Source organism: Chenopodium album, chromosome 23, assembly GCF_948465745.1.
Source record: "Chenopodium album chromosome 23, dcCheAlbu1.1, whole genome shotgun sequence".
Taxonomy (NCBI): Eukaryota; Viridiplantae; Streptophyta; class Magnoliopsida; order Caryophyllales; family Amaranthaceae; genus Chenopodium; species Chenopodium album.
This window is the reverse complement of record NC_137856.1, coordinates 7,249,721-7,276,173: the sequence shown is the minus strand read 5'-3', so window position 1 is coordinate 7,276,173 and position 26,453 is coordinate 7,249,721. Positions and strand designations below refer to the sequence as shown.

Here is a 26,453-nt window from a genome sequence, read left to right as displayed (position 1 = left end):
GCTTAGTGGATGTAGTCACAACGTACTTATATGGCCACTAGATAATGACATTAACATGAAACTCCCAAATGGATTTAAACAGCCAGAAGCAGCAAATTCAGGTTCTCAAGAACAATACTCAATAATATTGAATAGATTTCTATATGGATTGAAACAATCAGGGCGCTTGTGGTAAAAGCGACTAAGTGAGTACTTGTTGGAAAAAAGGGTATACGAATGACCTTATATGCCCATGCATTTTTATAAAGAGATTTGTATCGGGATATGTCATAATTGCAGTATATGTTGGTGATTTGAATATTATTGGAACTCCCAAAGAGATTTCAATAACAATGGGGTGCTCAAAGAAAGAATTTGAAATGAAAGATCTTGGAAAAATTAAGTTTTGCTTAGGGTTACAAATTGAACATCTAAAGAATAGAATCCTTGTGCACCAGTCAACATACATAGAAAAGGTTGTTAAAAGATTTTTCATGGATCGGATACATCACATCCATTGAGTAGCCTTGTGGTTGATAGAGCACTTGATGTAGAAAATGATCCCTTTCGACCTCGGGAGAATGGCGAAGAAATTCTTGGTCCTGAAATACCATATTTAAGTGCTATATGGGCATTAATGTTTCTTACTAGTCATACACGACCTAACATATCATTTTCATTAAATTTGTTAGCAAGATTTAGCTCATGCCCCACCCGAAGGCATTGGAATGGGTTTGTTTTTCTCTAATAAATCAAAGAAGGTTTAATTGGTTTTTCAAATACAGAGTACATGTCTGACCCTCATAATGATAGATCACAAACTTGATATGTATTTTTGTGTGGAGGTACTCCTATTTCTTGGCGTTCTATAAAACAAATAATTGCAGCTACTTCTTCTAACCATGTAGAAATTTTGGTAATCCATGAGGCTAGTCGTGAATGTGTATGGTTAAGGTATGTAATTCAACATATACAAACAGATTGTGGCATAAACTTCGAGAAAGAAGTTCCAACAATTTTATATGAGGATAATGTAGCATGCATCGCCCAGCTTAAGGAAGGGTATATCAAAGGTGATTGAACAAAACACATTTTACCAAAATTCTTCTACACTCATGATCTCTAGAAGAATGGTGATAAAAAAGTCCTTAAGATTTGCTCGAGTGAAAACTTGGCAGATTTGTTTACTAAGGCGCTCCCAACAGCCACATTCAAAAAGTTAGCTTACGACATTAGATTGCGTCGTCTAAAAGATCTCAAGTGATGTAGTTATGAGGGGAGTTAATGTGCGCTGCACTCTTTATTCCTTAACCATGGCTTTTTCCCACTGGGTTTTCCTGATAAGGTTTTTAACGAGGCAGCATCTTATGCGCATTATAATATGTTCTTTTGTACGGGTTTTTCTAGTAAATTTTAGCTATTGTTTTATTTAATGTTTAGTCACTCATTCAAGGGGGAGTGTTATGAAATATCTAGATGTAGATGACTATTATTCCATATGTACCATCTAGAACATTCTAAAGTTAGGTATTTAATCTTATCCGATGATGAAATCCTAGATAATATACTGTAGACACCTAAAAATGTCTCCCCAAAACCAAACCCGATGATGAACAACCTTTCACCGCCATTATTGGTCGGGTTGAGTATGTAATCTTTGGAGTGCTTAAATCCATGTTCCATTCAATATATTTCATAAATCTATCCAATTCATAGCCCATTTTCTCAAACCATAACTTATTTTCCTCTTTTCGTGCCTTTAAGCCCAAATAATTCATTTCGTGTCCTTTAAAATCATTCATTTCGTGTCCTTTTTATAAAAACGTTTAGACCAGTTTATTTTGGTCCATAATCTGGGTCCAATGATTAAATATTTGTATGGGACTTTAAAAGAGCTTTCCAATGATATATTATAAGCCCAAATCCAAGTTGTAACGAATAAGTTATGGCCAAAACACTAAACTGGATCTAAACCGAACCTAAGCCCACCTTACCTACGACCCAATGATCATGTGGAGGGTCCAAAGGATTTAATCCCACTCCTAATCCAATTAGGATTAATTGGAAGCTTCTATAAGCTTCTAAAAGATCTTAATTATTCTTTTTGAAAAGATAAGATTAAAGAGTTTGAAATAGAATAAAACTCCTTTAGTAATTTAATTCGAATTGAAAGACGTTCAAAGATTGACAGATATTATTTTCGTTCCTCACTGTTTTTATCTGATTCTTAAATATTTGGATAGCTCTTGAAATTATCTTTCCAATTATATATTATAATATTAATTCCGAGCTATAACGAAAAAGATATGAGCTAAATACGAAACTCTATCAAAAACCGACACCGTTCCCCTATTTCGGCCATATCTTTTATTCTACAAAAGATTTTAATCTGATTCTAATTGGGTTAGAAAGTAGATTTCAAGAGCTTTTCAACAATATCTTATTCATCTTATTTCAATTTCTGGATCAAAAGATATGATAAAAACAAAAACCGCAAAAACTGCTGTCTATCGCAAGAGTTTTATCCGATTCGAATTCTTATCTTTTCTTGATTCGACCCCTCTTTTTTCCCTATAAATAGAGGTCATATATCCCCTTTTTCAATCATCAACAAGCTTGATCACCAAATCATTCTCTCTTCCTCTCTTCTACACTAAAAATCATCCTTTCTCCCTACACCAAAAATATTCTCTCCTCTCTCTCTACGTACACCAAAAATCATTCTCTTGCTCTAGCCTAAATTCTAGCCACCCTATTCTCTCATTTTATATCCCTTAAGCACTCTAAGGAGTCCATACAATACCCGAAGTTCTATAGTTAAACCAAGGCGTGAAAGGTAGAATTAACTGAGGGTTTGGACCAAATCAACTCAACCTTTTATTTAATTTAATTTCCATTTGATTTATTATTTATTGAAGTTACTAACAGTTTATTCATGATGTAGCAATTCAAGGAAACGTGGAAAGTGAGTAATTAATCACTTAATTACTCTTGTTATTATTTCTTGTTGCTATTATCATGATTAGGGTTTATTATTATTTGATTTGATTAACGATATTATTGTTGAATTGCTTCCAATATTAATGTTTGTTCTATTATTATTATGATCACCATATTGCATGTTAAAGGGAATATGTAATTGAATATCACGCCTGATAAGATATTTTGGACAACCGGTTTAGGTTCCTTTTTAATCTTGTTGTTTAATCAAGTGATCACCAATATTTTAGAATAATGTGTGCATTAATATTTAACCAATTTAGCATAATTAATAGTTTGGAGCGAATTAAATATTTTGTTTGTATGCCTTTGAGATCGCATGAATACTTTTCACAATAAGAATCGAGTAGAGGCCAATACGGGCGAATGTGACTCAATGACTCACTTCGTACAATCATCCCCGATCCTCCTTTCGTGGTTCCGAACCATATGGAGTTAGTAATCTCATGGATTATGAATGGGGTGTAACCTTCACGGGTCAATCGTTGTTGCCTTCGTTGTCCCTTTTCGTGGTTGCCTTAAATGATCCGTGAACGGTTTACAAGTTCCTTAAAAACTTGTTAGCGGCTCCCTACTTTCCTTGTCCCTAATCGTATATGTCAATTCCCACTTCCTATGAGTGCCAAGCATATTCTTAACATGATTTAACGTAGGCGCACTTCAAACGACGCCTACATATACATGTATATATATCCCGCACTAGATGGAATAATATACAGAACGTAACAAATTTCCCTCATCTCTCTATATTTTCTCTCCCATATTTAACAAGATTATCTTTTTTATATGTTTTTTCATGCAATCAATGGTCCTAATTTACCTACAAATAATCAAGGGTATAATGTCCATTCTTATAACGGCTATTTCACCAAATGCCACTGAGAAATTTAAAAATTCACGAAATGCCATCGTACTTTTCAGAATTCACTAAATGCCACTCAGTTCTTAAGTAATTCACCGAGTGCTATTTATGACTAACGGCTGTTAACTCCGTTAGTCATTAGGGCATAATCATGACACAAGTGGACACGTGTCAGTCGGTTATTGGTTTAAAAATATAAATAAAAATAAAATTAAAAAAACTCTAAATCCTAACCCAACCCATTCCCACCACCTTAACCACCTACCAAATCCAATCATCAGCCCAAAGCCAACCGCCGAAACTCCTTGACCACCTGCTGGAACCCCCTAACCTTCCGTCGGAACCCATCGGAACCCCCTCACCTCCCGCTGGAACCCCTTGTCCCCATTAAAACCGTCGACTCCACTTAATTTCCCTTTCCTCCTCCCGAAAAACCACCACAACCACCACATTGTTTCACGCAGTACCCAAAACTCTACCTACTCGACTCCAGCACCCACATGCTGACCCATAAAACTCCGTTTAACCGATGACCCCTGCGCTGATCCCCACCCCAGCCCCCACAACCACCTCACGCACCAACACGATGCATCACCATAGCCATCGAAACCGACCATGGAAACCCATAATAGAACCTGACTATTGAAACCTTTCACCCTCAAATGGTCGAAATCGACCATGGAAATCTAGAATGGTCGATTTCTATTGCCGATTTCGTCGTTTCAAGGGTGGAGGATAGGAAGAGGGGTTTTGCGCGGTGGTTAGAAAACGCCGGGTGTTTAAATCAAAGCTCATGTTGGTGGTATTTGGGGTCGGGGAAGGTTGTGTGGGCGGTTTTGGGGGTCGGCGATGGGTCAGGTGGGATGCTAAAGGGGCGATCGGCCGTTTTTAGGTGGTTAAGGGGGTGGGTGGCCGTTTTCTGGCGAGATAAGGGGAGGGTCTAGGTTTGGCGGTGGTGGGAAGGTGGCTGGGAAAATATTGGGATTTATTTTTTTTATATATATATATTTTTTATTATTTTTTATAAATTAAAATAAATAGACCAATCATATCATGACATGTGTCAAAATTAAGCCCAAATGACTAACGGAGTTAACGACCGTTAGTCAATAATGGCACTCAGTGAATTATTTAAGAACTGAGTGGCATTTGGTGAATTTTTAAATTTCTCAGTGGCATTTGGTGAAATAGCCGTTCTTATAACTACTACATTTTTATTGTTATCATCGCAAAAATATCCAAATAACAAGGGTAGAGTGTAGATTTAAAATTGCAAATGATCAGATCTTCAGATGTGATTGAAAAAGAGTACAATGCACGAACAACTACAAAATGTTGTAGCTATTTAGAATTTTCTAATTTGTTGTAGCTATTTTAAAATCATCTAAATTGAAGGTTGTAATTAATAATGACGTGGTCTTTACATAGAGGATACTATTTAATTAATCCTCAAATTAACAAATCAACACACGGATAAAGTAATTTAATAGGCATACAATACAACAATAACAACAAAAGATTTTGTGTGAGACCGGACACACGTGAGACCGGGTTCAATAACAAAAGTCCAATAAAAAGGCGCGGGCTAACTAAACCCGATCGCGAGGCTCGCAACACCAAAAACATGATAGTGGACTCACATGAATAAGCCTTAGTGTGAAAAATAGGTACACAATGATAATTAAAAAAGTACAGTACATATTACGGAATATGTAAATGCATAGTCTTACACTCTTATGTATATTTGTTTCATGGAATTATTTTCTATATATAGGAGTACTTCGTATTATGAATATGAATATGAATTTACTCAACAATATGTACCAATACCATTCCTCGACTACCCAAGGAATTACTGCAGATTTCCAAATCTTCCATTGTGATGATAAACAACCTTTGACTATAGAGAAGTTTAAAATTAGGGAAATCAGGTTGAGCATTCTAATTATTACTAAAAATAGGACCACCACCTAATATAGTTAATGTCACGTTTGTCACGACCTGTACTATATTAAGAGATAATTTAGCACGTCTTCGGCGTCTCTGAACCTTCTGAGGATTTAAGGAAATAAATCATGATAACTTGTTAGTAGTTAAATATAAAGACAAGAGTTAACAAACATATAAGTTTATGAAAAATAAGATTGTAGATGATCTAGTACAAGGAAATAAAATCACACCTCCCGTTTATGCTCAGTAGCCTCGGCAATAGCACCAACAATAAATGGATTTGTCTCCTTTAGGAATTTCTCCCAAAGTAATAAGCATTGCAACGGAGTTATAACTGTTTCTGATAATGGAATCTACATATATATACAAAAAGATATAATTATAACGTTGTTAGGGTTTAAGCTCCATACTTTTACTTTTAATATATATGGATTATATTAGATCTGGTGTATTTAATGTTTTGTTTCCTAATTTATGACAATCTATTATCTCTCCTTTATTTTTACTCTATTTTTCTCTCTCCTCCCTCTTACGATATCCGTATCATTGTTGAAAATCATCAAATTATATTGAGATAGGAATGTATTAGATAAAACCCGTGCGATACACGATTTATTTGAATTTTTAAACTAAAACCAATTATGTTAATACTTCGTATTAAACATATACAATCATGTGCTTCAATTCATTCATATCGTTTTCCTTTGTTTTTATACAAAGAGTAAGCTAGAAACCTAACCTTATTCCAGCTGGTTGATGTTAGAGCCTGAACCTTCTCCCAGCACTTATCATGGAATAAAGCAACTAAATATTTTTCAAGGTCCTCAAATTTATCATCCAATAAAGCAACTAAATATTTTTCAAGGTCCTCAAATTTATCATCCAACTGAATTGCAGCCAGAGCAGATAAGAGTTTAAGACACTACAAAAATATTTGGATCATAAGAAGAAAAAAAAAAAATTAGTACGTTTAACAATTTCCAAAAGATTGAGAAACTACCAAGTAAATTTCACCAAATTTCATTTACATACCGCATAATGAGCAATTTTTGTAATTGATTCAATATTTGTATTCTCAGTCCATTCCCGTTGAACATGACCCTCCAAGCTGAATAAACTTATGAATCTAAAACACAAAATAAAGAATTAAAAAATATAATACACTCTACCTCCGCCCAAAAACACTAGTAAAACTATAAGTTTAAAAATATACAAATTTATTGATATCTCACTTGATAAATTAGATTTACTTTTCCTGTAAATTTTGAGTTTTTCTAAACTATAACCTTGAGGTCGTTAAGTTTCTTTTCCTAAATTACAAGTTGCGTCTTCCAACTTAAGTTGTACAGTATTGTTTAATTAACTGTTCCCTCTAACGTTAACTCAACGTTAGTAATTGTTAAAATAAAAAAGGGGGGGGGGGGGTGGGTGGGGAATAATAAGAAATGGAGGAGAAAAAAGAAGTACATGAGAGCTTGAGAATTATATGAAAAAAAATATGCTTATTGTAATTCCTCTTACATCACTCTAAAAGTCTAACTCAATCAATTTGGATATGAAATTTCTCTCCAAAGTGGCGTAATTAACAATTAACACAACTATTGACATTAGGTTAACATTAAAGGGTACGGTTAAATAAACATCTTAATTTGGAAGACATGCACATTTTATAATTTTGAAAATACATGTGCATACCTTAAAAAAAACTCATCAACCACATAAACATAGCTTTTAGAAAAACCCTAAAAATATTTAAATGAAATTAGCTGAGTTGAATATAGGTCGAGGTGAACTGACCGTACCTAATTTTAGATAAATAAATAAATAAATAAATAAATTACCTAGCTTTCATAAGGCTCGAGATGTTTTGCGCGTGTTCCCTAGCTTTTGCCTCAACCACACTTCTTGCATAATCCTCTAGCTTTGCGCGCATGTTTTTTTGCATTTGTTCATCCAAATCAAACTGAATAAAAACTTCTGCAAGCCCAGTCTCTGCATGATGTATCTCACGTTGAAGAATTTCTTTTATTGATGGCCAGGCTTTATCATTTGTAGTATCCAACAAAACCCTACTAACGGGTCCTATGAGAGCCACACTTAACCTCGCCTACAACATCATATGTAAGACCACTTTGTTAGACACTAATCAAATACTCCCTCCGTCCCATGATATAGTTTTTGTTTGTGTTTTCTCACGATATTTAAGAAATAGGAGGAGAAAGTGAATAAAAGGTGTTAAATTTCGAAACAATATGAAATGGGCCTGGGCAACCCGAACAAGGAGGAGGAGAGTTGGGTCCACAAACAAGGCTTTGAAGCTTCCATACTAAAACCAATTGGCAATAGTAGGAGTTACTCCTCTACCTTATAAAGTGGAACCACCTCTCCTCTTTCTCCAATGTGGGACACTCATAAGTGGGCTACAATGGGATTCAACACTCCCCCTCACTTATGAGTGTCCTTAGAACTAGAGCACACCAGAAGGTACAATATAAATCCTCTTTGGGAATGAACATCCAATAGAGGCCCCTTAACCAGTGGCTTGACAAATACCCAGTTATAAATGGCCCAACAAACCTGGGCTCTGATACCATGTTAAATTTCGAAACAATATGAAATGGGCCTGGGCAACCCGAACAAGGAGGAGGAGAGTTGGGTCCACAAACAAGGCTTTGAAGCTTCCATACTAAAACCAATTGGCAATAGTAGGAGTTACTCCTCTACCTTATAAAGTGGAACCACCTCTCCTCTTTCTCCAATGTGGGACACTCATAAGTGGGCTACAATGGGATTCAACAAAAGGAACGAAAAAAAAGTACAAAGCATGTTCAAAATTCAAAACTAAATTAGGAAGTACAATGCATAAACTTAAGAAGGTGATGGTATAATGATATTTACATACTATCCAAAAGTTCCCAAAATAGGAAAACAGGAACTATATTATGGGACGAAGGAAGCACATGATCTTATTATACGTATCTATTATCTCAAAGCAAATGAGTATTGTATACAAAAACACGTACCTCATAAAGTGAAGTAACTTCAGCCAATTTGGAAAGGCGGACAGTAGCCATATAATCATAGATATCACTGACAAGCTTGGACCTTGCTCTTGATACATTACTGTTTGCGTGCCATTGTTCAACAAATGGATCTGTTGAAGCAAGATACAAAATAAATTTTGATGTGAGTTTGTGTGAAACTTTTCCGTTTGGATTGTATTCAATAAATTATAGACGGGCCGGGGGTTACAAGGTATTTGATGTTGATGCTGTTGGACTGGACGAGGAGGAGCTTGCTGCTGTGCTTGGCCCAATGTAGCTGCATTGGGCTGTTGCTGCGACTGTGTGGGCGTCGGGGAGTTACAATGAGATTGAGCATCAAAACATTGGGCCAGATTTTCAAAAAAGACTGCATACCATGTTATTAATTAAATCATGTAAGACTTAGCTTCTTAATAGATCTAATGGAGTAATTAGTTTACTTCATCAAAATTTTAGATATTGGATATTTTAAATATTTCAAGATATTACGCTTTATTCAGAAAATCATAAAATACGATCATACGAAGCTCATAAAGTTAATATTCCATTTTGTAGCTATCAAGTAAAGGTTAACCTGTACATCCTTCTGCAAAATGTGTCACACAGATATCTTTGCATCTATTGAAAGCAGCAGAAAATCCTTGTTCTTGTTTTAGAGATTCGTTGAAGAGCTCCTTAAACCTCTTCACTGAATTTAAACGTAGATGCCGCAAACTGGATTCAACAGCTGGTTCAACAAGCTAATGTAGAAAAAAAAAAAAAGGAGTATTATTATCAGTACAAAATCCTTTATTTCTAAATGGGAGAACAAATAATCTCATGATATATATGATGACCAATTTAATTAGGAGAAATTGATATATGCAATTACACAACTTTCAACTCCCCAAAATAAAATAAAAATTATACAGTATTTATTTATAATTGATATTAAGCTTGTTAAAGTGTGTTGATGTAATTGTGTCATTTACTTTATAGATATGTGAGTAATTTAATGTGCCATATTGCCCATATACCATGTGGTTGTGTGCAGTGTGCTCATGCATCTAATTTTATGTTACTACAAACAACGCCACTAATTTTTTTTTTTTTTTTTTTTTTTTTAAAAAAAAAAACACTATAAGAAAGATTCTCAAATTAACAATTGTAACAAAGATAGAAGGTTTTACTATACTTCTATCAAATCATGTTCTAATTTCTTCTTTGTCTTGGTTCGGATATCCCCATCATAATCTGCAACCTCTAAATCATACCTGAAAAACGAAAAATTCATATACTTATATAATTTAAGCATCTCCGATCCAAATTGTCATGATACATAAGATTTCAAACTAATTTTCATTATAACTAATTTGTGTTCCAATAATTAGCTATATGCTAGTTATTCAAATAAATGAGCCAGGAGAATACTTTCACAAAAAATAAAAAAAAGAGAGAGAATGAGCCAATGATATATCATTAGGGATTTTTGCAATTTTTTCCCAAGCAGTTATTTTGTCAACAAATTTGATAGAGTATAAAACATATTCCTGGGCCTCAATTATCAGCTTAACCTTTTGGTTGAGTTGGTCCACTAACATGGTATCGGAGCCCACCCCCCCCCCCCCCACTTTCAAGTAGAATATTAAGCGCAGGGTATGAGGAGGGCACATGCTGCATCCACACTTCTAGCCCAACAAGTTCTTGTGTGAGGGGGAGTGATAGAGTATAAAACATATTCCTGGGCCTCAACTATCAGCTTAAGCTTTTGGTTGAGTTGGTCCGCTAACACAATCTAATTAATTCCATAATTTAGCTGGAACAGACAAGCTAGTAGATATAGACTTTTAAATATTTTAAGTATTATTGTTCCTAAGGACCCTAACTACAACTATTGAAGATGCTCTCACTAATTAATTTTGGGGTTTTTCTAAGCTATTCCCTTAAGGTATTCGAGTTTCTAAGATGTACCCATGCTTTTTCATGTTTCTAAGTCGTGCCCTTCAACTCCTTATCAATACTAAAATGTACCCATATAATTAGTTGTTTAAAAATTATTCGAGAGTGTAATTTTGTGGCTTCAGTTTTCATTATTAGGGTTGCGGTGGCTAAGATTTATTTCTCCTACCATTTCCTTACCTTTTATCATATTTCTATTAAATTTATAGTTAACTTTAGGTTACGTGGAAGTCTCAAGGAGGGTACCATTAATTAATGGTAGTGAGTTGAGGGGTACAACTTAGAAACTTGAAATAGCATAGATACACCTTAGAAACTCGAATACCTTAGGGGTATAGCTTAGAAAAACCCTTAATTTTATAATAGTTCAATGTAAAGAATTTTGCATGTTTGTCTCATCTTCCTTGTTTCAATTATTTTGTCTTGTTAGCTTATACGGAAATAAAATATATCCGACTTTTTTTTTTTTTTTTTTTTTTTTTTTTTTTTTTTTAAAGTTGTTAATATTTGGTTTATAACTTCTCTGTCATTTAGGGTTTTAATCGACAAGGTTGTTGTTGGGTTTTGTATTGTGTGGAGAGTGGTTCAAGAGTATGGAGGCATAAGGGAGATGCAAATGAACTGCTTGTTGGAAGAAGTTCGACCGAACAAGAACAATGGAGTTTGGGGAGTTCGGTCGAACCTTTGAAGCAGTAGCAACATCATTTTCATTTCTAGCAAAGGTGTGGTCAAACCAAGGGAGGTCCGACCGAACCACCTCAAGTTCGACTGAACACAAGGTAGGTTCGGTCGAACCCCTGCTGCTCTGTTCGACGGTTCGATTTTAGTCGATGTAAGCTGCATTTTAATCTTAGCCATTGATTACTCTTGTACTCTTAGACTATATAAACTCATGTATGTCATTTATTAGGGTATGATTTAGATTTAAGAGAGAGAAAAAGCCTCTTGAGATTAGTTCATCTTTTTAGGGTTTAAGAGAGTGAATTAAGAGAGGTGTGAGCTTTCATGGTGTATTGAGAGCTTGTAATCATCATCATCAAGTTACTTCATCGTGGATTGGTGGGTTTTCTCCCGGCATTGGGTTTTCATGGTAAATTTGTTCTTGTTTTTCGTCTTACTTGATTTTGTTCTTTGATTATTGTTAATTGTCGTTAATCGTAAACTTAGCTAGCACATACATAATCCTTTCAGTTTTTAGCCAGTTGTCTGCCTTTGCCTCATTCTTTTTGTTTGTCGGCAGCAGCAAAACTGGTTATCATAAATTCGATGTCAGTCGCATCATATAATCATATCTTGTCTGTTTTCAAGATACAGTCTTCTGTAGCATCTCAACTAGATAGTATGCTTGCCAGCTTTTGGTGGAGATCGTCTGGTTCTCGGAAGGGTTTGGCGTTGCGCTCGGCTTCTCTACTTCACTTACCCAAAGGTTTGGGGGGTTTGGGTTTGCGCAACATTTCCATCTTTAATTCTGTCCTCCTTGCAGGTATAGAGTGGAGGATGTTTTGAAATCCTCAACTTTTGGTTTCTAAGCTCGTATTTCTCGCCCCTCATGGGGTTGTCGTGGGTTATAGATGGCTCTTTCGGCTGTTGCTTCAGGTGTATGTTGGAAAGTGGCTAAAGGTAATAGGGTCCGCATTACAGCAGGCGAGGGGTCTAGTGTTATTCAAGGATAGTTTATCTTAGTTGGATCTTCTGACTCATGTGTTTGATAAGATTGATCCGCATTCTAACAGGTGGGACTCACTACTAGAATTCGGTCAAGTTGCGACCGTTTTTTTACGACCGTCAATAAAACAATCGCAAAACTAGAAATCTGCGACCATTTTAAAGGCAATCGCAATTTTGCGACCGTATATTACCATTTACACCGTCACAAGTATATTTGAATAATTCTTTTTTAATAAATACATGTGAAAATTAATTAAAAATAATAATAAAGTAGTTGCGACCAACTAAAACAATCGCATATTACGACCGTTTTTACACACGGTCGCAAACAGTCGCTAGTTGCAACCGTTTTCAACAGTTGTAAGTAGTATTTTTCTTTTTTTTTTTTTAAAAAAAAAAGGGGATAAAAGGCCACTAACCCTAGCCTTAATTCCTTTTTAACTCTTTCAGCAGCCGCTTTTTCTCTCTTTTCTCTTTCTCTCTCCTCTCTCTCTTCTCACGTTAGTCTATCTTCATCTTCCGTTCTTTCCTTCTCTCCATTCCTCTTCTCCTCCATCATTCCTCCTCTCCTCCTTCATTATCTGAATTTTATCGCCGGAAATCAAACACACTTCAAAGAAATAGATCAAAATTCGCCCAAACATTCAACCGGCACCAACCATCACTACCATGACCACCACCGTCAAGCTTGAGCCCACCACCACGATCTCCACCGTCACAATCTTATGGCTAAACAAGTTAACGGTTTTAAGGTCAAATTTGACCATGAAAAGTCTAGATCTAGACTTTTAATAGTCGAATTTGGCCTTATTAAATCAAATTTGAGGTGAAATTCGAAGTCAACTCGAGGTTAAGGTATGTTATCATATTTATACTTGTTTGTCTGATTTTTTATTTGAATTTGTTTTGATTTTTTCTTCGAATTTCAGTATTCGAATGTTGGTTTTTGTTCATTTTGGGATTCATATTCGTTTTCATTTTATTTGTTAATGTTTGGGTTTGATTTTTGTAATTTTCGAGTTTGTTTTTCGTTTTTAATTTGGTTTTTATTTTTTTGGTTTATTTTTGGTGGAATTTAGGTTATATTTTTATGGTTGCTTAAAAACAAAAGGTTATATTTTTATGGGTTTTTTTTTTTAATTTTTATAATTTTGATTTTCGTTTTGAATTTTGGTTTATTTGTGGGTTTAATTTTTTGGTTTTTTGGGGTAAGGTTGGAGGTGGTGGCGTAAGTGGGGGGTAGTAGTGATTAAGGGTGGGAGGTTGGCGGTAATGGGTGGGGGGGAGGGAGAGGTGGCTTAGGTAATGCTCTTGGCGGTAGGAACATGGGGTGCAGGATGTGAACAGGGGGTGCAGTTGAGGGTGCGTATGGCCTGGGTTTTGTTTGTTTCCAGTTTTCTTATTTTCTTTTCTTATTTTTTTTTTAAAATATGTAGTGATCGCCTAATGTAGTCGCAAATGGCTAATATTGCGACCACTACTATACTGGTCGTAATTAATTATATTTGCGACCGTTATTATAAAGGTTGTTGAAAATAGAGGAAACGGTCGCAAAAATATTGCGATCGTCAACCAGTTGCAATTATGACTTTTTGCGACCAAGTGAATCACGATAACCACTTTACGACCGTTGACAGCCACAATTACATTTAGCGACTGTTTTTGCTATTTTTTGCGACCGTTTATGACGGTCGTAAAAACATTAATTTTTAGTAGTGACTCCTCGAGGAGTCCATTGGTTTTTTTGATTGCCCAACTTCCGTTAGGAACCTTAGTTTAGATCATCCGCAGGAACTTATTGATGATTTTATGTATTGGAAATTCTCTAAGTATGTCTCCTTTTCTTTAAAGTCTGCCTATGCTCTTTTATTGCAGCAGACTATTAGGTGTCCTCCTTTGGGGTCCTTGCCTGATCCCTATTGGAGGAAATTTTGGGCGCTTCCCCTTCTTCAAAAATGGAAGATCTTTGGCTGAAAATTATTCAGGCCGGTGTTCTGGTAGCCTCAGTTCTAGCTATTCGCGACATTTCTATGGATTCAGTTTGCTGCTTCTGCCAGAGGGAGCAGGAGACGGTCGACCATTCGTTTCGAGACTGTGATTTCATTGCTCCTTTGTGGGTTCGCAACTCGTTTCATTTCAATATCCAGGGTCTTTTTCATCTTCCTTTTCTCCAATTGGTTTTTGTTATGGTTTCTTTATTAGCAGCTGCTAAGGACATGGAGAACCTGGCGCAGTTTTTCTCCCTTCTTTGGGCTATTTGATTGTCCTGTAATAATGTACGTTTCCAGCAACATGTTGTCTTTCTTGATGATGTTTTACTTCTTGCTTCTGGTGCAGGGGATGCAAGCTCATTCAGGATTCTCACCTTCACTCCTCTGCTTTGGGTCCTTAACCCTAGGCCAGCTGATTCGGGGTTTGCTGCCAAGCTTGCTGGGGACCTCACATCGGGGTTTGATATTTATTTGATTTGTGATGGGTCTTGGTCATCCCCCGATAACTCGGCAGGTGTTGGTTAGATTTTTCGTGATTATGACGCTCCTTTACTCCGTGGGGGAGGGGCACGTGCTTCCCGAGGGTCTTTTTTACACTGGTTAGCAGGAAAGGCTCGTGCACGAGGGTCTTTTTTTGGCTTTTTAAATTTTCGCTTGTGCTTTTCTTTTTTTGCTCTCACTGTCAAAAAAAAAAAAATGGTACATTAATACTTACATCTATGACTACATTGCTTCTTTAAATATAAACCCCAAAATTAAATAAACTCAAAGGTTACATAAATAGTGTACATGTTAGACTATGAAATGAATCGTAACTAGGATGCTTCCCGACCCCCTGGTTATTGTATGGACCTTTTGATATAGACAATTGTACTAGAGTTTGTAATGTTTAGTTTACGCTAATTAAGTGCCTTTTTTACCAAAAAAAAAAAAAATTTGAATAAAAATTAAAAGTGTACAAAACCATAACATATTCAGACAAGTATAATTTTTGAGGGAAATATAGACACTAACTCGCATAAACAATGAACGATGATTGAATTGAGCTTTTCTCCAAATTTAGAGGCAAGGCCAGATTGTGAGGCTACTTTGAGTTCAAGCCAATCCTGAAAAAATGGTAACAGAAAGGCCAACGAAATTTAAGCAGAGTAGTAGACCAACAAGAAAATCGAAAGTGGGGATGTTGAGTATTTGGGTTTTTATACCTGATTTTGGGTAAACTTCCTATATTTTTCATCAGCAATTTCTTGACACCGAATATTAGACACCATGACCTGAAATTTTAAATTATTTGTACAATAACAATTACATTAATAAGTTCAACAAAAAGAATCAAATCTCGTTCACATTACTAGTTTAATTTGTTTAGCATTCATGATTACTTTGACTGCAGGAAGATTAAGGTCCTTGTTCTCCTTAATAGTTTTCCAAATATGTTGCATACTGAGAGGAAGAGATGAAGCTGGTACAACTTTATCACGGTCTTCGACAAATCCTCCGGGAGCTATTGAGTGTTTGATTTGTTGCCTCAAACTATCAACCTTGATATGCCCATTATTTACATGAACTCAATTAGACAGCTTTAATTAATAATTTTAATTAAGAAAATCAAAATACTGTACTCAACCAATAAATAATGCCACACCTTTTCTTTGAATTTCTTTGTTTCATGTTCATAGTGAGAAAGAGCAACGACTTTAATCTACAAGCAAGTCAAAGTTAATGTGTGAACAATGATACAAAAAGTCAATTTATAACACTTGATAAAAAAAAAAATTAAAAAAGAAGAGTTGTATAAGTATCAAAGAAGAGTTGTATAATTATCGATCTTTTAGGAAAAATTAGAAATAATAATCCCAACTTTCATCAATTTTGCTATAATAATCCCAACTTTGGATTATTCTAGAATAATCCGAACTTTGGGAGTTATTCTTTTTCTACAATCCCTAACCGGTCAACAAAAGTCAATGACCTATTATATCAGGTCATTTGACACATGTCAAGTCCTAATTGGTCCAAATATTAAAAAAAAAAAAAAAAAAAACCAGCCAACCTCCCCTCCCCCCCCCCCCCCAAAAAAAAAAAAAAAAAAAAAAAAAAAAAAAAAAAAGAGTAGTTGTATAAGTATCAAAGAAGAGTTGTATAATTTTTTTTTTTTTTTTGACGGGAAGAGTTGTATAATTTAGCTAAATAAAATGAAAGGTTTTTGTTCAAAAAAAATAAATAAATAAAAAATGAAAGGTTTACTTACTTACCTCAAAAAGCTGACTTAAAGGAATATGTTCTTGGGTTGGTGCCTTGGAAACCGAATCCCATATCTTGCAAAATTTTTAAAAAATTATAAATAAATAATGTAAAATATAATGTCATACATTAGTAAATTTCTTTTTTTTTTTTTTTTCACATTACCTTTTGAATATTTTCTTCAATAACCGGTTTAATTGTTTCAAAAGGTGTCATCTGATATGAAAAGCCAAAAAAAAAAAAAAAATTGCTCAAAATTGCAAAGTTGTCAATAATACCTCAGCTCATATATATAATTAAATACACACTTGCGTTATATGTAAAAAGACAAACTCACCGTTGTCATATCACGTATTACAAAAATTAGAGTGATCCTACGAGCCTTGAACAATCGCCTCATGACCTTAACACCATCAAACGGCAAACGTAATGATTTTATCATGTTTAGAACCTTGAAAAACATTACTTAAGGAATACTCCATTCTAATTAAAGAACTACATACATAATTAATTAATAAAAATTTTGACAATTACCACCTTCTATTATGTCTATTTTAGCAATTACTACCTTGTATTTTTTTTTAAAAAAAAAATTACCACCTTTGTTGACCCTTATGAGGTTTTGATGATGATACTAAGAATTGAGCAAACTTCCTTTTAATAAGGATTTTCTAGTGTTGTGATGTTGGCAGGTTCAGTAAGCGTAGAGGGGTGAAGTAGGAACTGGAACAAAGAAACTTTAGAAGATCCATGAGGACAAGTAAAGAACAGAAGAAGAGTTTCAGCAATGGAACTTCCCGAAGTTTCTGACTAGGAACTTCAAACGGGTTGTAACGACCTGGTTCTGGTGTAATGCTGGGGCAAGCCTCAATAATCAAGGATCAACGCAAAGATCAAGATATCAACCGAAGAAGATGGACTTCATAACTTATAGTTGTATAAAAGATAAGTTTGTTTTCGTAAGATGATGTAAACATATAAATGACTGTTATGCCTGGAACTTATTAGAAATCAGATAGAGCTTGGCAAACTAACTAATTCGTAAAAGATAAATATGAGTTTTATAAAAAAGTACTTAATTGATTTTATCTAAAATCAGGTTTAACTTGGTTTTATCTTTTTTTATAAAATCTTATCTTTTAACAAAAACGAATTTGATTAAATTTGGTTTTTATAAAAACGAATTTAAATCTGTTTGGACTCGGTTTTATAGAAGATAAGATCAGATTTGTGTTTGATCTATCTTGTTTGCGAAAACCCTAGTTTGAGAAGCTGAGGAACTCCTATAAATATATAAGTATTTCAGCTTAGCAAAGTGAGAGTTTTAAGCGTGAAAACCACTTAGTGCTTAAGAGTAAGTTTGCCAAAGGTTTAAGCTTTATCATTTTGATTTCGGGTTTCATGTGTAGCTTTCCATTTATGTGTTAGAGTGTGTCTTTGAGTTGTAATTGGTTTTGGGGTGAGATCGTGAATTCTCTTAAATTCACACAAGTGTATGAGTTTGAATTCTCTAAAATTCGAGTGAAGACTGTGAGTGCACAGAGAGTGAAAGGTACCTGAGAAGTGTCTTGGGTCACCTGGGAAGTGTCCTGGGTAAGGGGAGAAAAGGGTCCTGAGAAGTGTCTTAGGTCTGGTAGGAAGTGTCCTATCATAGAGTCAAGTGTCTGTGGTGGAACTTGCAAGCAAAGGTCTGTGTAATAGGTTGTACTAGGAGAGTTGCCTATTATAGTGAAATTTGTTTATAAGTCCCAATAGGGCCGAGGTTTTACTTCCAATTAGGCACTGGATGGTTTCCTCGTAAAACTTGATGTGTGCTTTAAGTTTTCTTTACGTTTTTATTGTTTAATTCCGCTTAAGTTCCTCGATTGGAACTTACTACTATTCACCCCCCCCTCTCGTAGTAGTTCATCTAAATTAACAACCTTCTATTTTCAAAAACATCAAAAGTTACCACCTTTTTGCCCTCCAATTATCACTTTCTGTAATGTCCATTTTAGCAATTACCACCTTCTACTTTTTTTTTGGAAAATTACCACCTTCTATTTTCAAAAACATCAAAAGTTACCACCTTAAGAGGCAGAGAAAGCACCTGAAACACAGTCTCTAGTAAAGGATTACATGCTGCATTTCTACGTCCAATGTCATTGTACCACCTAAATTTAAAGATTTAGATCAGTGGAAATAATCATGTATGTAATTAAGGAAATACAACAATAATAATAATAAAAGTAAGTATTTCACAAACTTACATGTTTATAAGCACTATATCGGAAACTGCAAGAGCAAAGAGAGCACTTTGTTTCTCAAAAGCAGTATCATCCTAGTAAATGCAAGAGAATGAGCATACTTGAGGAAAATAGGTTGTTACATGAATTTATGCCAAGAGCATCAAAGTGATTCAAAATCGATGAATGATACAACGGTGACGGCGATCCGGTTACCTCTCTTTCTTGACTGTCGGCACCCTCCACATCCATTGCTATAGTTAAGGGCTGCTCCATGCCATCACATGATCTTGCTAGCCAAATACCTTTGGTGGTCGCAGATCTGACAAGAAGAACAAACTTATATATTTTACTTTTTCGCTGTATATATAGGTACTTTACTATTATTGCTTATATGGGCATGAATCGCATGATTATATTACTAGTCAACAAACTCAGATTATACATGTACTCCCTCTGTCCCTTATTCACATGGGAAAAAAGTGGAAGGGGATGAGAATCGAGTTAGGAATGAGAAATGTGAGAGAAATAGGGAGAAAAGGAAAATAATGAGCCCAAAATGACGTCACGTGGTAATTGGGGGGCAAGAAGGTGGTAACTTTTGATGTTTTTAAAATTAGAAGGTACTAGTCAACAAACTCAGATTATATATGTACTCCCTCTGTCCCTTATTCACATGCTTATGTTTCTTTATTATGTTTTAAAGTTTTTTTTAAATTTTTTTTTAAAGTTTTTTTTAATTAAATATTTTTTTTAATAAATTAAATTATTAAATAATTAGATAATGGGACCCACTAACGGCAAAGTTGACAGAATGCTAACGGAAGTACTGATATCTATAGTTTAGTCATTTTTGAGGTGCCAATTTAAAATATAATTTTAGATGGGTAATAAAATTCAATTACTCCCATTTTCGAGGTACCAAAATCCAAATTTTCCTATTTTTAATTATATTTTACTAATTGTTAAAGCAATATTTTGAAAGTATATCCGTTGTGTGTATATATATATATATATATATATATATATATATATATATATATATATATATATATATATATATATATATATATATATATATATATATATATATATACATATATATATATATATACATATATATATATATATACATATATATATATACATATATACATATATATATACATATATAATATGTATATATATATATATACATATTATATATGTATGTATATATACATATTATATATGTATATATATATGTATATATATATATATATATATGTATATATATATATATGTATATATGTATATATATATATATATATATATATGTATATATATATATATGTATATATGTATATATGTATATATATATATATATGTATATATATATATATATATATATATATATATATATGTATATATATATATATATATATACATATATATATATACATATATATACACATACATATACATATACATACACATATACATACATATATATACATACATACATATATACCACTACTAGAAATAGGCCTATTTCCGACGGATTGATTCCGACGGATACCTAATTCCGTCGGAAACATAGGAAATTACGACGGATTTTTATTCCGTCGGACATTTACGACGAATTATTAGGATCCGTTGGAAATCCGTCGGAGATTTCCGACGTAAAATAAATCCGTCGGAATATATAAGCTTTCCGACGGAAAATTCCGTCGGAAATGTAATTTTCCGACGGAATTAAAGTCCGTCGGAAATTTCCGATGGAATATTCCGTCGGAAAATATTTTTTAAAAAAAAATTCAAACTCTAAAAGCAGCCCTCCTTTTATTTCACCCCTTAGCCGTTTTATTTCACTTCCCCCTTTTCATTCTCTCTCCTTTCTTTTGCTGTTTCTCTCTCATCTATGGCTTCCTCATCTTCTCCCCCTTCTTTCTCACCCACGACCCTCTCCTTCGTGTACTTCCTCTCCTTCGTTCTTCCTCTACGAGCCTCTCCTTCGTACTTCCTCTCCGACCCTACGTCCTCTCCTTCGTATTTTTGATTTTATACGGTTTTAAGGTTAAATTCGACAATCAAAACTCTAGATCTAGAGTTTTTATTGTCGAATTAAGCCTTATTAACCAAAATTTGGTGAAATTCGAAGCTAATTTCATAATTAAAGGTATGCTTTGATGTTTTTAATGTTCTTTCTTTTGTTTGTTTTTTTTTTTTTTTGAAATTTGGTGGTTCTGGTGGCTCGTTGGTGGTTTTAGGGTCAGTTTAAGGGTGGGTCGAGGGAGGTGGTGGTGGGTGCCGCCAAGGCTAAGGTTAGGGTTAGGGTTTGGGTGGTGAGAGAAGGTTCGTTTAGGTCTGGGTTAGGTGTTTGGGTGTTTTAGGTCGGGTCTGGGTTTGGGGGGTTTGGATCTGTGTTTGGGTCTGGGTAAGTCGGGTCTGGGTTAGGGGTTTGGGTCCGGGTAACTCGGGTCTGGGTTAGGGGTTTGGGTCTGGGTAAGTCGGGTCTGGGTTAGGGGTTTGGGTCTAGCTTAGGTTTGGTTTTGTGGTGTGGGTTAATTTAGTGGGTGGCGGTGGTGGTGGGTTGTAGTGGCGGTGGTGGCGGGTTGTAGTGGCGGTGGTGGCAGTGGGTTAGGGTTTGAGAAGGTTGGTTTGGTTGGGGTTGACAGCCTTTGTGGGTGGTTGGAGGTGGTGATTCGTCGTGCCGGTGGTGGCACGGCGTATTTTTTTAATTTCCCGAAAATAGTTTCCGACGGAATTCGCAGGTACCAGAAATTGTCTTCCGACAAAAAATTCCGTCGGAAACTCCGTCGGAATAGTGTTTCCGACGGCATTTTCGTCGGAAAAGGTGGTTTTTCCTACAACGGCTTTTCCGACAACTTTTTCCGACGGATTTTAAGGTGTTTTCGACGGAATTTTTCCGTCGGAAATGGGCCTTTTTCTAGTAGTGATACATACATACATACATACATACATACATACATATACATACATACATACATACATACATATATATACATACATACATACATATATATAAATACATAATATATATACATATACATATACATATACATATACATAAGTTGCAACATTTTGATTTTGAAATTATTTATATCCTTTCCTTTGACTAGTTTGATGATTGCTAAGCTAACATATAGATAGTTAAATTGTGGGATCTTGTTAGATTTGTCTCTATTTTAGTATCAAATGCTTATGATTTATAAGTATTGGTAATTAAATATATTAACAATTGAAATAATGTATTGACATGTATGAAAAAGAAAAGTGTTGCAAGTATTATAAAATGGAGAAAGTATATATTAGTATATCGATTGTATAGAGATGAATTGAAAAAGACTTCAACGATTATGTTCCATCTTGTTGAAGGTTAAAGGTTTTGATAATGATGAATATAAATCATCAAATTTCAACTAATGAGAGTTCTCTAAGTGTTGTGATTAGAACAGGTCAAATCTAAATTAAGAAGACATGAAGAGGTTCCAAGGAAAGGTTAAAGAATATAGAAGGAGAGTTCTCTAACAAGAACTAATTGAGTTCCCTAATAGGAACTTGAAAATAGCAAGTTAAGAACTTCAATTTGGCCTGCGTTAGAGGCAGCAAGTTTCACAAGAACTTGGCCTACAAAGTTCCAGTTGAGAACTAGAAGTAAAGTGACAGCAGGACTTAGTCATGGATTGTGTGAAGCCCAAGTATGTTGGCTTACAAGATATTGGCGAAGCAGGTTTTTATCTCTTAGATTAGCTGTAAATATGATTGTTAAGTTTATGTGTGAAAATCTATTAGAAACGTGACAAAAGGGCTTGGCAAGCTTAAAATAGGAAAGGTTAAAAAGATAAGTTTTTAAGAAAAGATTTTCTAAAGTGCTTTATTTCTTAAAAACTCAATGTCAAAAGATATTATCCTTTTCATTACTTATCTTTGATAAGTTTAACTTTTCTAAAATAGATTTTCTTTGAAATAGATTTACTTAAAACCATGTTTTGTGATTTTGGAAAAATAACTTAATTATCTTTTTAAAACCCTACTTTCTATATGAGCTAGTCTTATATAAATCGTAGTCATCACATTTCATATTTTTCAGTGAGTTTATGTATGAAGGAATCGTAGTGTGCATATTTGTGTAAGTTTGCCTAGTATATCACTTTGTCATGTTTGTTTCAGGCTTCATGCATAGCTTACCTTTCATATACTAGGGTCAATTTATTATATCAGTTGGGTTATTGGATGTGTGTGTGTGTGTATGTGTGTGTGTGTGTGTGTGTGTGAGTGAGTGAGAGAGAGATTTACTTCTTTGCATACTGAGTCGTAGGCTTCTAGGTTAAAGCTGAGAGTTAGAGTTCTCAAGGAGTACGAGTAAATCTTACTTAGGACTTAGGTTAGGTAGATTAGGGACCTACTGTGTAGCAAATTCAGTCTGAAACTTGTGAGTAAAGGTCTGAGTATAATAATATAAGTTGTAACTTGTGTGTTTACCCTATATTATATATAGTAGATTGATTTGGTTCTGGAAATCCGTAAGAGAGTCGAGGTTTTACTTCTAGTTGGACCTTGAAAGGTATCCTCGTAAAACTTTGTGTGCATTGCAAGTTCCTTTACCTTCTGTTTTACATTCCGCAAAATAAGTCATTAGGAACTCACATACAATTCGATCACCCGCTTCTTGTAGTGTTCGTCTCAACTAATAATTGGTATCTTGTTCGTATTAACTAAGCTAACATATAGATAGTTATAATGTGGGATCTTGTTAGATTTGTCTCTATTTTAGTATCAAATGATTATGATTTATAAGTATTGGTAATTAAATATATTAATAATTGAAATATTGCATTGACAACTATGAAAAAGAAATGTGTTGCAAGTACTATAAAATGAAGGAAGTATATATTAGTATGTAGATTGTGTCGAGATGAATTGAACAAGGCTTCAACGATTATGTTTCAACTAATTTAATTTTTATTCACAAAAACCAATTAAAAGCAAGTATTGTTTGTAAAAAGTGAAAACCATCAAACGTCAGCCAAGGAATGTACTTTGTATTCTCATCTTGCTAGTACTTGTAGTAAGGGACTGTTCTGATTGACTGAAATGAGCTAAACTGAACTGAACTGAAATTATTAAAGCTGAACAGAATTGAATTGAACTGAACTTAATATTTTATGAAAGAAGAAAATTAAGATAAGAACTGAACTGAATTGAATTGAATTGATTGGAGCTGAACTGAATTGAATTGAAAATAAGCTGAAGAGAACAGACCCTAAGTTAAGACACAATAAAGTATTTTCTAAGCTTTATACGAAGTATTTAGCTTTCAATTTACGGACTTTTTTCACTTTATTACCCGAAAACAGCATGAGCTTTTAATAGCTAACCTTCCTTTACGCGCATCCATCTCCTTGAAGTTGGTTCCAAATAAATGGTTCAATAGTGTACTTTTCCCTACAATACCAAACACAAGTTACAGTTAGCAAGGTACTTGTGATCGAGGAATTCCTAGTTTATCACTCAGATAAACATATTTTGTTTGTCAAATGCCAAAATTGTAAATAAATCAACAACTTTGTCAACTCAACATGATATAGCTGTAAATAAATCAACAATTGTAGGTCTCATATTTGATAAAAAGTTGTTAATTTATTTACATTTTAACCATTTGATAAACATATTTTGTTGATCAAGAAGATAAATTTGTATTTTCTCCTAAATATCCAATAAAAAAGAGACAGACAATGGACAAAATTTATTGAATTTTGTAAAAATTTTGTATTCAAAATGGTCGTTATAATAAGCACAAAAAATGCTTCATAAAAAATACTCCGTAAATGCAAATATATAAGCTAGTACAGTAATAAAAACAAAAAACGTACCACTGTTTTGTGGGCCGAAAATGGAGACTATTACATATGACCGCCCGCATGTTGCCCAGTTCACTTCTTTTCCAAAACTTTCGATTCCATTCACATTGAATGTACCATCTCCACCGATTAGCTCTATTATAATTTCAACATTTATACCAAATTGTGTTTCACTATCTTTAATTAACGTCTAACATAGAATGTCTTATATCTAGTAGTAGTATGAAATTTTTTATACGAAGTAGCATATTGAGGCGGGCAAATATAAAGCATTAACAAAGTTGTGGAAAATTGGTATTACGGAGCAACAAATAAAAATCTCAATTTTAACCTTTGTCTTTTTTGTACTCCCAACTATGTGGTGGTGCATTTCTTAAAACAGACTACTTTAACACGTGTTGATCTGTAAGTGGTCCAAAATAAACAAAAAATTAAACTAAATTAAAACTAATCTATACCCTCCTATCCAGCCCCAAGCCCCCAACACCATTCCTCCACCATGTTACCCCAAAAATCCAACCCTCCACCATGAAAACTCCCCGATCGCCCTAAATCCCCCAACTCAAAACTACCCTAACAAACCACCATCTTGAAACCAACCCAAGCCCCCTGCACCATCAAAACCAGCGGGTGCTTGGTTTAGGAAAGAGAGAGAGATAGAAATTCCTACTACAAATAAGGGGAGGGTGATTTTCGAGGTGGGGAAAGTGAAGGGGTGATTTTATGTGGGGCTGGGATGGAGGGATTGAGTATTGGAAATAGGGAGGGATCTATTTTAATTTTTTGGACCAATAAATGTACAACACATGACATTTACAAATTAACATTCTTATGTAGTAATTGCAGTTCATCTAGGTTTATAGAAAGAAAACGCATCCCTAAAATTGTAAATATAGCAAAAAAAAAAAAAAAAAAAAAAAAAAGTCAAACAACCTGATCACGTACGATCCCATCTAAATATAATCCAATTGGGAGTCTAATTAATCACATAGTTAAGCATGCAAGAAAACAAGTACTTATGAGAATATATTACAAGAAAACAGTAAAGATAAGAGTAAAGATCAACATACGACAAGTGGCTGTAGTTGAGTTGTTCATGGCTTCCTCCTTAAACAATTCAGAAAAACTCTAAGAATGAAGAGAGAGATAAATACAATGCTCTCTATAAACTTGATCAAAGAGAGTGGATAATGGAGGGTTGGAGGAGATCGACTCCTCACTATAATTGACCAAGTCAATGATGATGCAGTCGTCGCAAACTCGCAAGTCTTTTACTACTTATGTCGACTAGTATCACCATACTACAAAATTATGCGTCTTCTTATGTGCGTATCATCCATGTCGTTTGCACCAAGGGGCCTTGCTTTGACGTTGTATCATGGTATCCATTAATTCTAATCTAGTAGGGCCGTCGTATCCCTTTTTTTTTTTTTTTTTCCGTATGCTTAACAATAATAATGTTAATAATGGTAATAATAATCTAGTAGGGCCGTCATATCCCTTAACTTATTGACTGTTCAATAGTGAATATTGAATAAATGAATAGTAAGAGAGATTTGTTATGAAACATCTAGATATGGATGACTATTATCTCATGTATCATCAGGAATATTCTAGAATTTGAACTTATTCAATGATGGAACCCTAGATAAAATACATGTATATATATCCCATACTATATGGAATAA

The 26,453-nt window shown here is 34.4% G+C and overlaps 1 protein-coding gene across 2 annotated transcripts; it reads right to left on the bottom strand.

Moving 5' to 3' along the window:
• Positions 1 to 5,492: 5,492 nt before the first annotated feature.
• On the bottom strand, positions 5,493 to 25,939 carry LOC145606755 (protein ROOT HAIR DEFECTIVE 3-like). Of its 2 annotated transcripts, XM_081662578.1 has the most exons (22): positions 25,836 to 25,938; positions 24,778 to 24,900; positions 24,283 to 24,349; positions 19,118 to 19,223; positions 18,926 to 18,996; positions 18,766 to 18,829; positions 17,014 to 17,079; positions 16,842 to 16,892; positions 16,688 to 16,750; positions 16,078 to 16,134; positions 15,815 to 15,973; positions 15,638 to 15,706; positions 15,447 to 15,538; positions 10,010 to 10,088; positions 9,410 to 9,575; positions 9,044 to 9,202; positions 8,815 to 8,945; positions 7,633 to 7,898; positions 6,824 to 6,917; positions 6,531 to 6,713; positions 6,022 to 6,144; positions 5,493 to 5,893 (listed from the first exon to the last, which is right to left on the bottom strand). In XM_081662578.1, exons 1-22 carry the CDS (start codon positions 25,861 to 25,863, stop codon positions 5,783 to 5,785), a joined length of 2,328 nt encoding a protein of 775 aa, XP_081518704.1. In that variant the 5' UTR covers positions 25,864 to 25,938; the 3' UTR covers positions 5,493 to 5,782. The 2 variants fall into 2 exon arrangements, with proteins under 2 accessions (XP_081518704.1, XP_081518705.1); XM_081662579.1 differs by lacking the exon at positions 6,531 to 6,713 and having other exon boundaries at positions 25,836 to 25,939.
• Between the last annotated feature and the right edge of the window lie 514 nt (positions 25,940 to 26,453).